This window comes from Gouania willdenowi, chromosome 13, assembly GCF_900634775.1.
Source record: "Gouania willdenowi chromosome 13, fGouWil2.1, whole genome shotgun sequence".
Taxonomy (NCBI): domain Eukaryota; kingdom Metazoa; phylum Chordata; class Actinopteri; order Blenniiformes; family Gobiesocidae; genus Gouania; species Gouania willdenowi.
In genome coordinates this window covers 35,121,915-35,137,053 of record NC_041056.1, presented here as the reverse complement: position 1 = coordinate 35,137,053, position 15,139 = coordinate 35,121,915, and the positions used below count along the sequence as shown (strand labels likewise).

Genomic DNA, 15,139 nt, shown 5'->3' with positions numbered 1-15,139 from the left:
TATAGTACTGAGCCCTGCAGACTGAGAACATTCCACCAGAGATGCAAGTGTGGAGTGCTGTGGACCAGTTGTGCAGCCATCACATATGATCCTTTTCAAACTTTCTGCGCTTAGTTTTAACATACAAACATAGGGAGCAAAATGTTCACCTGCCTCCTAAATTATGCAAAACACTTGCAAGTGTCATGACTGTGCTTTCAAATGAAACGAGTAGTTTTACAAAACACATTTGAGATGCAGCTTGTACATATCATGATAAACCCAGGGTTATTGAGTGTTTTAGGTCTCAGATCATCTGTCTCCATTACTTAGGCCAGACCCCAGCTTGTGCTCTACTCCAGGGGTTCTCAACTGGTCTCACCCTGGGACCCACATTTTGTCATGGTCATTAAATCGCGACCCACTTTTCTTTTTTTTTTTTTTTAGAATTCAACCAAACAAATGTAAAATAGCTGTTGAAAACACACATATCTTTTTTTAAAACATAAATATATATATTTTCCTGTGCAACATGCATTTCACAGCATGCCTGTCAAACAAAGGTTTCTTTCAAAATAAAAGACAAGTCCAACATGAGAGACATTAAGCATTTATTTATTTTTGACTGGCTGTCCGTGACCCACCCAGTACAGGTCCGCAACCCACTTTTGGGTCCCGACCCACCAGTTGAGAATCACTGCTCTACTCCATGGATCCCCCTCTTGATCAGCAACCAAATAGATGCTTTTTCTGCAGCTGGTGTTGCTGACTTTCTTGGTGGTATTCCTCTCCTGCAGCCCACAAATACAAAGGAGCCAGAAGGCCTGATGTTGAGATCTCCTACAGCCCACCTTGATTTGCTCACAGCAGGCTCTCCAACCACTCTCTGTAGTTTTCCTCCAGCTCAAAGTATTTTAACCTCTTTTGCTTGTGGTTCGATTTCCTCCATCAGTTTTTTTTAAGAGCACCACTTGATTCAAGGAGACAGATGGTAGAACCAAGTCTGTCTGGAGCATCATCCTCTCTGCATGCTCTTGGAATTTGAGCTGCTTGCCAAAGTCCACCTTTAGCTCCCAATTGCTAGCCAATGCTCGCAGCCCAGTTAAGACCATGTGTAGGTGGCTTATCTCCTGGTCTAGTGAAGGTGATGTTGTGTCTTCCTGGGGTTGGTGCTTGCTCTGCTGAATTCTTATTCCTCTATTTAGCACTGATTATGGCATCATGTGTACCTTCCATTTCCCAGGGCCTTTGGGCAGCATCTTAAGATGAACACTTGAGCCTCGATGGTCTGTCAAAGAACTTCACAGCCTTCTCCAAAACTGACGGAATTGGGACTCCAGCTACTTAAGCACAGCCCAAAGGCTAATGAGGGCCAGTGAGATCTTGACAGGGGGCCCCTACGTCCCCCTTCTGCTGCATATTCACCACTAAAGTGAACAGTGGTATGGTGCAAGCAGAGACGTTGTCCACGGAGAGGTGAATCTGAAGCAGAAAGCTTTGTTAATCAGCTGGGTGACTGACCACTCCTGTGTGTTTCAAACACACCCTTCCCCTCTGTACTGTAGTGTTCATGAAGGAATACATCTGAGTATATTTTATTTTCTGCAAAGATGAGTTTTGTTATATTTTTCCCTTGACATCTGATTGTGATCATTTGCTTTATAGGCAGATGAGAAAGCTCAATCAAACCCTCATTATTGGAGAATAACAGGCGAAGTATATTGTGTACACAGCAGGGTGTATACACTCATTAGAGCTGCAATCCAATAATCAATGACATGCCACACAAACACATACACATGCTGGATGATAGTTCAAACACATCATCTTTTCCATAGAGCGCACGAGTTCTACTTTGGTAAAGATGTTAGCTAAAGCAATATTCAGCTAGCATGGTATCAGCACTCTATTCTGCATGTTAGAGCTTAACAGCTTTGATTTGTAGTTTATCAGCTCTGTAGCAAGGAAAGTATTTCAGGCGACATTTGTGTGCAGAGTGTTATGGGTAATGTGGGTGTGTGAGTGAGAGTGGGCTTCATGCAAGAAGCCATATAAGAACAAAAACAAGAGAAAAACCATTCTTATCTCTATTTTGGTTTTTGGGACTCACCAGTGTTTTGTTATGTTATGAGTTCTCTTGGGTCAGAGAAAATTCTACAAGTGGCCAAGAGCACTCAATCTAAGTTAAGAGAAAAACTCACAGCCTATGAAATGATTGTCCAATTCACAATAACACGTTTTACATTTAAGCAACATAAGGAAACCTACATTCTCAAATGGGGGTACGTGTACCCCTAGGGGTAATGGATGGCACTACAGGGGATACTTGAGAAAGAGAGAGTGATGAAAATTAACAAGTGTCGGTCTTGGTCCCACCCCAGGTGTGATATGACCAGAAATGATAAAAACTATAAAAATAAATATATTCATGAGCCACTAAATCAGTGTTTGTCAACCTTGGGGTCAGGACCCCATGTTGGGTCGCCTGGCGTTTGAAAGGGTTTACCTGAAATTTCAGAAAAATTAAAATGGATATTTGAATTTTTTTTTGTTTATTATTCATTAAAAAAAAAAACCCTAAACAAAACACAATCTTAAACAATTTAACTATTTTTTTTTTTAAATTCCTACACTGACATGGCATTCATAGCATTACATTTTTCTTCTAACACCTGAAATATAAAATTTTTCCAGTGTTTGATTTGATTTAAAGGTATTTTAATTTCACTGCTGCCAGAGTTGTTTTTTTTTCTTACTTCCTTTTTTTTGGTGGCATCTCTCACCTTGATTGCATACGGCACTATCTGGACCTCACATATGCTAATGAGCTGTGGGATTCAACATTCAGCACATCTGGATAAGAAAAAACAAAAACACATCTGAGTCAGAACAGATTCCAAATCTGTTTTTACCCAGATGCGTTTTTGTTTTCTTAATTTTTCTTTTCTTCCTAATAAAAAAAGATAAAGATAAATCAAAATAAGGGTAAAAGAATGAATGTTTTTAACAAAAACCCATGTAATTCTGATAACGTGTGTGAACCACATACTGTAAGACCTTGTTTAACTACCTCACTGCTGAATGCATTTTAGCTTGGAAGTTGATTAGGGACTTTCATAGATTTATGTAGTTTTTTTTTGTAAAAAATAATTTAAGAACTTACAGAATCAGAATCTGTTGTAAAAAAAAATTAAACTCTTTTGAAAAATATGACAGGTTGATAAACATACCACTTGCTTTTGATATTTGTACTTGAATTACATTTATTAGTTCTCGCAAGTTTTTTTTAAGAAATTATTTCATACCATTTTGTACTTTACAGGGGAAATTTTTGATATTGCGAAATGTATCAATTATATTTTTCAGTTACAATTAGGTTTTCAATTACCCATGTTCAATTATAAATATATAAATACAATTAGTGACCAGCATTTTTTCCAAATACAATTAAATAAAGATTATTTTTCATCCTCAGATAGTCAATTACAATTACATTCCCAATTACTAAAGTGCAATTACAATTAATCACAATAACTGAGCCTGAAATAATTAACCTAATAAAAGTTAACCTTCCTCTTGTGTTAGCATCTCTTATGATAACGGGTCCCAAATCAGCTGTAAAATACACTAAAAAGAAATATCTAATTTATTTCCTATTGGAAATAGGCTTCTTCATCAATGAAAATATAGGTTTTCATATTTTTATTTTTTTTTAATGGTAAAATGTCGGAAAGCTTGATATGAAACATTTTAATAATTGTTAACTACTAGTTTTACATTAAATTATAATTGGCAATTTTTATAGAATTTTCATGGCAATTACAATTATTTAGTCAATTGTTTGAACTCGGTTACAATTTAATTACAGATAGGATAGCAACAGATTTGAAAAATTACAATTATGCCATAATTGTAATTATCAATTACAGGATTACAATTATAATGTTGACACCAGCTCCATTCCCTGCTAGTCTGAACACAACAGGTGTTAACAAGATATTTTTTCTTTGTGCGAAAAACAAAACAGCATGAAATCAAACATGGTTGTCATGGGTTTGACTTTATTTACTAGTATATTAACACATTACATGCTACAGAAAATAAAAGGGTAATTTCAATGGTCTTGAAAGAATATAGTGTTACAATAAAATGGCACAATTTGATATTAACTCAATTTTTCTGCTGACATTTTTGCCACTCACTCTTTTAACAGGAAATTCAGGGCTACTAGAAACACTTCCTGGTGATTATAGTGGTAACGTAATTCATAAGATGATTAGCTCAGCATCTACCTTGTGCTGTGTGAGTGATTAAAAAAAGAACAAAAAAAAAAAAGCTTGTTCGTGACTACACGGATAAACAGGAACATGTTGAAAGCTGGCAGTACATGAAAACACTGAAATGAGTCTTACGTTGAAATATGACAGTTCAGGGGATGTTGACAGATCATAATTAATGGTCAGGCAAAGTTACAGGTCAGTGATACTAATGAAGGGCGTTACATTACCATCTTTAAAAAGAGAAGCACGAACAGAACATTAGGATGAAATATCCAACACTTCTGAATGCAGTTACAGTGCCACCTTAAGGACACCTCGTGTGCTGTATCCTGGTGTGATGGAGTGAAATGAGAAGTGGACCACATTCACTCTGGGAAAGGTCAATGAATTGCATTAGAAAACATGAGGGTGACGATTGTCGGGACTGATTTAAACTTTGCTGAAAGCAAGTAGTTAAAAGGCAATATGCATCTCAACTAAAAAAAAAAATGGTGTCGGTAAACATGTGGCAGAGATAAAAAGAACAAAAAAAAAACAAACCAAAACATCTAAGTCCCAATTCAGCCTGTACATTGGAACTGCATAGGATTAAAAAAAAGAGGATTCCGTCCAATCCAACTTTCTCTAGAAAACCACTAAAAAGTTGTGTTCAATGAGCTCAACAGAGATCACTAGTTAACGGATGACCAACAGTGGATAATAGCGTACAATACATGATCCTTTTCCAACTTCAACAGTAGACGTTGGATGCAGAAAGAGAGAATGTTATATCATATGGAGGGAATTCCTCCAACGGACCCACTATCACGCTCTCCTAGCATGCAGCAGTAAACAACAAACAACGTGATGAACCCAAGACATACATAGCAATAAAGAAAAGATGAATCAACAAACTATAGGAAGCATGTAATCACATTGTTCTTTGTTTAGTGTTAACACAGAAGAATACTGGGTGTGTGTTGGAAATGAAAGCAGTGTTGGTCTTTCTCGTCCATCGATAGTGTTCACACATGCTTGGTGAGAGGTCAGGTGGTCTGGGTTTGCTCCTCAGGTAAAGCTTACACATCTCTCACAGCAGCTACTGTAAATGTGAATATCCAACACAATGCTACATTCATGTCTGGGAGCAATATTGGAAATGCTTTTACATCATCTTCTTCCACATAGCAGCTTGTATTTGTGAGGAAGCTGAATGAAAATTAGAGGAAAGTTTTAATATAGTGTAAAAAAGGATCTTACTGTATGCTGCATGCACAATTATTCATCAGTTTGGTTCTGTGTTCATTTAACAAAGTCACATAGGTTTACTGATCTAGCTTGACTGTGGTAGTGTTTAATGCTCATGCTTTAGTAGAACTGTGATTAAAATGACAGTAATCACTGTAGTGTGTGACCCATGAGCTCTTCTTCGTCTTCGAACCATAAACGTCCTCGAGTTATACAACGTAAAAGGAATATTTTGGCTAGCCTTCCATTGTAGTATCCATGTTTTATTTTTAAAGTGATCTATTTAGTGTTTTTCTGCACCTGCTCTAAATCCCAAGGCTCATTTGTCCAACTCCAGGCTTTAGCCTTATTCAGAAAACCTTTTTGGAAACTAAAACCTCAGTCCTATTACTGTGTAGTGTTCCATCATGAATGTAGCATTGGTGACCTGTGGATGAGGGTGAGAAATGATTGAGTGCAGAGTGGTTTATCTATTGGCTCTGACACAGGAAGAGGAAGTTTGTGAAGCGAGTTTCCAGGACGTATCCATATCAGGGACTGAAAGGTGCTGCCAGCGTCCATCCAAGGGGAGATTCTCTCTGTAGTGTTTACTATGTTCCACTGCATAGGATACAAGCAGTCAGTGAAAATACCAGGATAAGAAAAGCTGGGAGGATTATTGTGATGATGGAATGTGTGCCTGAGGAACCAACAAGGTGCCATGTTTTGTACTCGGTGCTCTTCTGACAACGGATTCAGGTAGGAGTCAAAGGGGAAGACGTGAACGGAAGGAAGGAAGTTAGGGCTTGGTGTGTGTGTGTGGGGGGAGGGTCATGTGAGGAAATATCTAACAATAGTGTCCAGGTATGCAGCACTGGCTGTCTGCTCTCAGCTCAGTTCTTCCTCAGGGTTGTGCTGGTCCAGCAGTTTAACGTGTGTGAAGGGGAAGTGGCCTCTCTTGCCTTTACATTCACCCTCCCATTGGCCGTTCACGTTGATTTTAGTCACTTTCACCATGTCACCCACCTGAGGAGAGAGTCAAGATAATGTTATACAACAGACATTGTGTCTACAACATAATGATGTTCATTATGGCTGAACAATTCATAGCATTTGTGATAATATTGTGTTAAGACAAAATGAGATTTCCTAACTTCAAAGGCTGTGATATTTAAAAATAATAAATAAAAAATTCTAACTACGTGACTTGTGAGCGGAGCAGACGGTGGACAGAGATGTAAACCAGTGGGCGTGCACTGTAGCTGTTCCCACTTAACGTTCTTGAAGTGCAAATACGGCGCTTAGGGGAGCCTCTAGTGCTGCACGATTTTCACAAAAAACCTAATTGCGATTTTTCTGACAGATATTGCAATTCGGTTTACGATTTTCAGAAGTAGTTTATACATTTAAATGCATATGCATTTTATTTTTTTTCCAAATTCCGTTTAATTTTTTTCTACAGGTCGACTGATATGGGATTTTCAAAAGCCGATGCTGATACCGATTTATACTTTGAACTTATTCTTGTAGTCACTGAGAGTTGAGATTTACTTCTGGAAGAATGCTGGCCTAAGCTTTTGTTTAGGCTTTTTTATTTATGAAAATTATTTATTGCACGGTAAGTTTTTATTTGTTTAGCATGAATAAAAATGTTACTTGTTTCTTAAGTTTGCCTTTGTGTGATTACATCATTGGAATCAGTTTATTTAAATTTCTCTTATACAAACTGTATTGTTTTGATGTCATAATTTGCCTTAACACACTATGCATTGTATCAATTTTTGAATCGAGAATCAATTTTGAATCGCATCATACAGAATCGGAATCGAATTGTGAGATACCCAAAGATTCCCATCCCTAACAAACCACGTTACATAATACACAATCACACAAGATGGCTACATTTCTCCAGGAGTGAAATGTTCTTGTAGACATTGAGCAAAGTGGAGGTAGAAGGTGTGACTACAAAGGAGTGGTGGCTGTTGTGTCATCAAAACTGAGCAAACAAGGAGTACCAGACGTTACAAAGTTCACGTGTGTGTGGCTGATGTCTCAATAGTACGTCTCAATAACCTGCTGTTAGCTCACACAGCAACGCTTTAAATGTTTCACAATATTGTTTCCCACATTGATATGAAACGTTATGAAGCATCTCTTAAAATGTGCTGCTCTAATAACGTTAAGTAGTAGAGGGGGAAATAAAAATACATAAATAAAAAAATAACTTAAATAATAATAGGGTTGAATAATAAAATGAGGTAATTTAACTGCTGAAGTGGCAGCAGCAGCTCGACACGCATTAAGTGGTTAGCCTATTGGCTAACACGTCAAACAGCATGAGTTCATGTGTATGCACATGTTTCCAGCTACATTTATATGGACACAGGTTAAGGTGCATCAAAACACGCATACTTTTAAAATATTTTTTTATATCTTTCTGTCGCCACTCTCAATTTGTTCTAATACCAAAATAATCAGGAAAAAATATTAGTCAATTCTATCATTGTTTCTGGCTTACACCAAGCCAGTAAAAAAACAAAACAAAACAAAAACACATAAAGAACATAAAAAAAAGAAAAGATAAATTACTGCTAGATCATCAATTCATCATGCCAATTGTGTAAATGTGTCAATAGTGCCTTATAACCAACTAAATACACTTCATTTATATAGCACTTTTCAAAACACGTTACAAAGTACTTTCCAAAGGAGCTATACATTAAAAAATAAAAAGATATAAAGTTTAGATCAGAGATTAAAAGAGTTTAAAAAAAAAAAAAAAAAGTTAAAAGTTACTAAAAATCAGGGAAGGCTCTCTGATAAAAGTATGTTTTAAGAAGTTATTTATTAGGCTTCATTATCCAAAACAAAATACAGTATATAATAGTTTCCAGCAAAAAGAAAAATCAAATAATATATTAAATGTAAAAATCACTTATAATGAGGCTTATAAAAACTTTTAAACTTGATGTGGACCCCATAAATATAAATTAATTTACCAAATATTTTGCAAGGCTTAGGCTTCCTATTTTAGTCATTGGAACATAATGAACCTAGTGATTTTAAAACACTGTAGGGTTGGATGCACCCTATCACAGGTTCATAAAACATGAGTTTCAGCTGTTCAGACTTCTGGACTTGTTTGCACACATATTTATCTTTATATAGGAAACCAAGACTAAAAAATCAGAATAAAGGAATATGCTATTTATTAGTGTTGTTGCATTTATGGCTATGAATGTTACTAATCTCACTAAAATTAAAACATTACAACTGCATAAATTAATATTAATGCTTCAAAAAATAAATCCTTTAAAAAAAAGAAGAAAATATTTCTTTAGCAGTGACATTCCAACAATGCACAATAATAAATAATAAAACACTACTTATGTTTAACTTCATGTGTACATTAAATAAAAATGTACAGGCCTGTAACTGAGTGCAGAGGATCTCTGTGAAACGTGCGCTGACAGACCAAACGTGCGCTGACAGACCAAATGTGCGCTGACAGACCAAACGTGCGCTGACAGACCAAACGTGCGCTGACAGACCAAACGTGCGCTGACAGACCAAACGTGCGCTGACAGACCAAACGTGCGCTGACAGACCAAACGTGCGCTGACAGACCAAACGTGCGCTGACAGACCAAACGTGCGCTGACAGACCAAATGTGCGCTGACAGACCAAACGTGCGCTGACAGACCATACGTGCGCTGACAGACAATACGTGCGCTAACAGACTAAAGCTGAATTAATGCTGCTGATACGCACTTATCATGCCCGTGATTTTTTTCTCTAAATTTTAGGGATGTAACGATTAATCGTAAGGCAGTTAAAAATCGATTCATAGGTATCACGGTTGATATCGATTTTCTGACAATTGAATTGCAGTACTTTTTTTAACCAGCAGAGGGCGCTATCCGGAAGTGTTGGCGGCGGGCGGAGTCTGCTAATACTTTCTTTCTGGCTGCCTTCTACTCTTAAATATGTTAATAAATGATTCATCACCCCTTTAGCACCGAAAGAATATCTGTAATATTACTTGATTATCTGTAAAAGTCCCGTTTTTCTATTAGCTCTGTCTGCTAGCATAGCGTCTCTTCTTCACTGCAAGATATCTGCATGCCAACCAACCACTGGGTTACCAGCGCCCTCTGCTGGTCCAAACAAATATGACGTAAATCAGTGCAATGACTTTTTTTTTTTTTTAAAGTCCAATTGTTAAGGCACAAAATACATTTTCAGTTGCACTTTTAAAAGCAAAAGCACTATTATGCAGTTTTGCATTGTTTATTATAGAACCAGAATTTAAATTAATAGGCTTCATTTTCATTTGTATTATTCCTTTATTTATTTAATTCAAGATTTATTTTTAGTTAAATTGCAGTGTTTTGAATAGTTTATAAAGGAATTCTTTTGACAATGAAAAATAAAATAAAAATAATACAGTATTTTCTACAGTCCCATTTTGTAAATGAAAAAATCGTGAGAGAATCGTATCGTGAACCCAGTATCGAGAATCGAATCGTATCGGGAGTTGAGTGAATCGTTACATCCCTACTAAATTTTATTTTTTGCCATATATAACACAAAGACAGAGACAATTACAAAAAAAATGCAGACAGGTTACCAAAGACAGTATTTAGAAATATTAGACATTATAATACAGTAAGTGTGTGTGTGTGATATTTATATAATAATGGTATTGTGCTATTAGAAGGTGGGGAGCGGAGACAATAGCAAATAATATGTGGGGGAAAGGAACTATATATAAATATAGATATACTGTATATACATTATACAAAATAGAGAGAAATAAATAAATGTAAAAACAATAATTACAAAAAACTCTAATGGGGATAAATGATAGTTTCATCATGTCTGTATTTTTAATGAACTACAGTTTAGTGTGCAAAATAAGACCTTTAAAGAAGAACAAGGATAAATACTAAAAAGGAAAAGAAATGTACCCAATAATTTAAAAATGTACAGAGGGCAACTGCTTGAAAAACATTGTCAGTGTATAAAGGAAAGACAAGAACATTAACGTGCATTTACACTGAACGCGACTTGGCGATTAGATTACATTCAAAATCAATGTGCTCCTAAGTCTCGCTCACTTTTTATCCATAGCGTAATGAAGCCTTAATCATTACCAACGTTCAGGTTAATTTATTCATGGCAGTCAAAATCGTAATCACGATTCAAATTTGATTAATTGTGCAGCCCTTTCATTGTTTTCGCTCACTAAATTTTTATTTCATATAAGAGTAAGATGAAATATTGTAATTATTACATAATGAAATAAAAAAATTGTGGGTCTTGTAAACAAGGAAGTTTTAAATGCATCACACATTGTATGATAAATGTGTTCTGTAACCTTTGCTTTGTTCCTATAGTCCTGCTGGAGACCTTGATAAACCCATACATGTTTAGTATGTGGGAGGACAAAAGTGAGATAAGCTGGTTGATTACCTTCACAGATCTTCAGATATGCCGTTTTTCTCAAAAAAACGATATACAATATAAATCTTGATAATTCTATTTCAAATGAAGTCTGATCAGAAAGATGATTCTGGGTTAAATTTGATGATCCAAATGTCACACAGGCACATTTACTAACAACTGCACAATATGTACCACTTCAGTCTTTTTCTTCTCTAATGGACAGCATGTGTTCTGTAGTGTGGCTTGTTTAGGGGAAGGTCTTGGTTAGGACGCACTCAGCAATCCATCAAAATGTGCTTTTTACACTGTTCTAAAACAATTATTTTAAGACAAAATAAGGTTTTAAAATTACATGAATTGATGTTAATAGGTTAATAGGTGTTATTGGAATTTTTTTATATCCCCAAAATAGAAAACTTGATATATCTTGAAACTCGATATATCGCCCACCTCTACTAGAGACGGTTTGTTCACTGAAGGTGAAGGGTAAAACTGAAAGTATTCAATCCTGACTTCAGCTTTTCTTTAAAAAATCTTGTCACATATGACAACAAATAGACAGATCCACTATTTCACTTAGAGCCTAAACCAACAGATGAAACTAAAGCTAGATAGATAAGGCCCTATTTATTAACAGCCCTTACAACATAGTAGGGAGGGGGAAAAATCGATTCTCATAATCCATGATTCTGAATCAATTCATAAACTTCAAAAAACGATTAAAAAAAAAAAAAAAATCACTGTCAACATACAAGACAACCCGACAGCATACACCCAGAGAACAATGGGATGAAGAGAGGAAACATTTATATTCATAACAAAATAAGAGGCTGAGGGGCCCAACCCAGCAGACATGAGGGGGCCACGGTACCCACCTCCCCCCCAGGCCCCCTCCACTCCTTTTCTTATGCCACTTTTTCTGTATACCATGAATTTATTCTTGTAGTCACTGAGAGTTGAGACCTACTTCTGGAAGAAAGGGGCAGCTGGCCTAAGCTTTTATTTAGGCCATTTTATTTATTTTATATATTTAAGTTATTTCTAGTACAGTAAATATGTTTTTATTTGCTTAGCATGAATAAATGTTACCTTTTGTCTTAAGTTTGCCTTTGTGTGATTAAACATCATCGGAAACAGTTTATTCAAAATTATGTTATACAAACTATTGTTTTGATGCCATAATTCGACGTAATACACTATGCATTGTATCAATTTTTGGAATCGAGAATCGATTTTGAAACAAATCGTGACCCTAAGTCAGAATCGAATCGTGAGACACCCAAAGATTCACATTCCTACAACATTGTGGGGGAAATTTGAGTGAGACAAACATTTAGTAGACATTTTCTAAAGTAGTTATTAAGTTTTAATGTTTAGTTATTGTTTTATAATCATATTTAACTCCAAATATTTGTATTACATGGTTTCTGTACGAGGGCCATAATACCTTTATTTTAGTAATATTCAGTTCTTTCAATAGAAAAACTTTTTACAACCAGTAGGTTTTCAGACAAAAGGAAGTCAAAGCTAATTATTAACCAAACGCTGACGTTATGAAGACTCACTGAGTCCACATCGCCACACAAGGTCAGGGTGTGTAAAGTCTACAACAGGTAGAAGTGGTCCAAACTAACCCTTATAGGCCGTCCCACACAGAGCAAAGACCAAAATTCATATTTCGATATTTCTTCTCAAAATGACGATATATGACATGAATCTTCATAATTTTGATAATTTGAATTTAAATAAAGTCTGACCAGAAAAACAATTCAGGATTAAATTTGCTGATGCAAAAAGTGACACAGGATAAAAGAACATCACAGAGCTTTAGGATTGTTGAGTAAAAAAAAAAAAACATGTGCAAGTATCACAAACAGGGGAAACTAGTGGCCCCCAAAAATGACTGCAAAAAACACACAAAATTATGACAAAAACACAAATTAACAGATAAATAAATACACAAAAGGAACAACACAAACACATAACAGGACAACAAAATACACAAAAGGAGAACACATACACAAGGGGACAACAAAAATACATAAAAGAACAATGCAGAAAAAAACAAAATATAATCAAAAACAGAAAAATACACAAAAGAACAACAACAATACACAAAATGAGAAAAAACACACAATGGGACAACAGAAAAACATAAAAAAAAAAAAATGAACAAAAGGATAACAAAAGACACAAAAGGAGAAAAAACACAAAATGGGACAACAGAAATCCAAGAACATACAGTACAAAATATACACAAAACGACTTAGAAAGACAAATAAAAAAATTACCAAAAAAATACACAAAAGAAGAATAAAAATACATAAGAACACAAAATACACAAAAGCAGTATATATATATATATGTATATATATGTATATATACATATATATATATATATACAGTGATGTAGTGTTGTGGTGGTCAAGACCGGTCTTGGTCTCGAGACCGGTCTCGAGACCAAATTTTAAAGGTCTTGGTCTTGTCTCGGACTCTGAAGCATTTTGACTCGGTCTTGTCTTGGACTCGGGCTGCCCGGACTCGGGATTTTCCGTCAAGACCGTTCGAGACCAGCACTAATTCCTGCTATTTTTAAACATTTTTATAATGTGATAATAACACGGAGAAGAACGGGATAAAACAATCCTTTATTCATTATTTAATCCACCCCGTATAATGACCACAACCTTCCTTATTGTGACTGAGTGACGTGTGTGACACATTCATACTGTGTGGCTCCGGTGTCAGTTTGGACCGCGGAGCGCAAGGGAGAAATGAACTAATCACCGGTAAAAATCCCAGTAAAACTCCTGAAAACAATCACCAGTAATAAATATTATCTCCCTGGTAAAGACGGTAGCTCTAATAACTGGTAAAATGATAAACTGATGATATTACAGCCTATGAATGCTGGATAGGGGACGCACTTACTCTGCCTCTGGGTCCTAGTGCCAGCCGAGCGGTGAAGCCTGTTCCGTTTACCGTGTTTACTGAGGTCCGTGTGTGTTTAATAAGTCCGTGTGTGTTTAATAAGTTCGTGTGTGTTTAATAAGTCCGTGTGTGTCCGTGTGAAAGTCTGCATGTTTATGCATCTGTCCATCCACTCTTTTCATTATATCCATGTCTTTTAAGGCTTTATTACATAATGTCGGCTGTAGTCCGGGCCGCCGCCATCTTGGTTTATGTCGTCACCAGCGCGTCATCGCCGCAGAGTTGCACTCAAATAATATTAAATATTTTTAAAGTGGTGTTTTTTTTGTGACTTTAGACTCCAATTACATGTATGTATATAATATGTTCCCCACAATATAAACAGGTTCAAAATATAATTATTTTTTATAGTTTCTGTTTCCACTGTATCCAGAATAATAATAATAATTATATATATATATATAATAACTATTGATTAATTTGTTACATGACTTTTTCAGGGTTTGAGTTTGTTTTATTTAGTTTCACATCTACCTGTAGCTCTATGTTTTTTACACTGCTGACAACTTGTTTGTAGTTTTATTTCAGAAAGTTTCACTTTTACAGTTACAGTTGGAAATCTTTGTGAATTGAATATCCAGTTATATTACAGCAACCAAATTAAACTATATCAACTAAGTGAATTAATAAAAATAACCTGTGTAAAGGCTTTTTCAAACTAAAATCTTATCTTGTGAAATCTGTGACCTGTTAAACCTGAACAACTGAAAGAATCAGAATAAAGAATCATTATTTCTTGGCAGAAATGCTTTTAAACACTTGCTGTACATTCAGCTGACATAAAAATCTTGTTTTCAAATATGTAGAATAATTGTGAATTTATCAGTAGCAGTAGTAGTTTTAATATTTTAGTTAATTTTTTGCAGGCACCTTTTTTTTTGTCCGTCAAATGTATTTAAAATAAACTAAAATTAAAGAGAGATGTTATTTAACTGTTGAACCTTGCCATAATTTTATTTATTTATTTATTTTTTTAAATTGAAAAAAAAAAATGTTTATGGTCTTGGTCTTGGTCTTGGTCTCGGTTTGTCTCGGTCTTGGTCTTGACTCGGTCTCGGCTCCCGAAAGTCTTGGTCTTGTCTTGGTCTCGGTGCATGCTGGTCTCGGGCAAGTCTTGGTCTTGGATAGTGCGGTCTTGAACACAACACTACAGTGATGTTCATAGGTTTTAAATGTAGTGAGTCCCCGGGACCCACAGGTGGTGATTTGAGTGGGTCTCTGGGAAATTCAATGGG

The 15,139-nt window shown here is 35.7% G+C and overlaps 1 protein-coding gene across 1 annotated transcript in view; it reads right to left on the bottom strand.

Annotated features, from left to right (window-relative positions):
* Positions 1-4,017: 4,017 nt before the first annotated feature.
* The window catches only part of crk (v-crk avian sarcoma virus CT10 oncogene homolog), a 29,191-nt gene continuing 18,069 nt past the window's right edge, over positions 4,018-15,139 (bottom strand). The window contains exon 3 of the mRNA XM_028464433.1: positions 4,018-6,491. Coding sequence (XP_028320234.1) covers positions 6,354-6,491 — 138 coding nt within the window. The 3' untranslated portion in view covers positions 4,018-6,353. The remainder of the gene's footprint in view (positions 6,492-15,139) is intronic.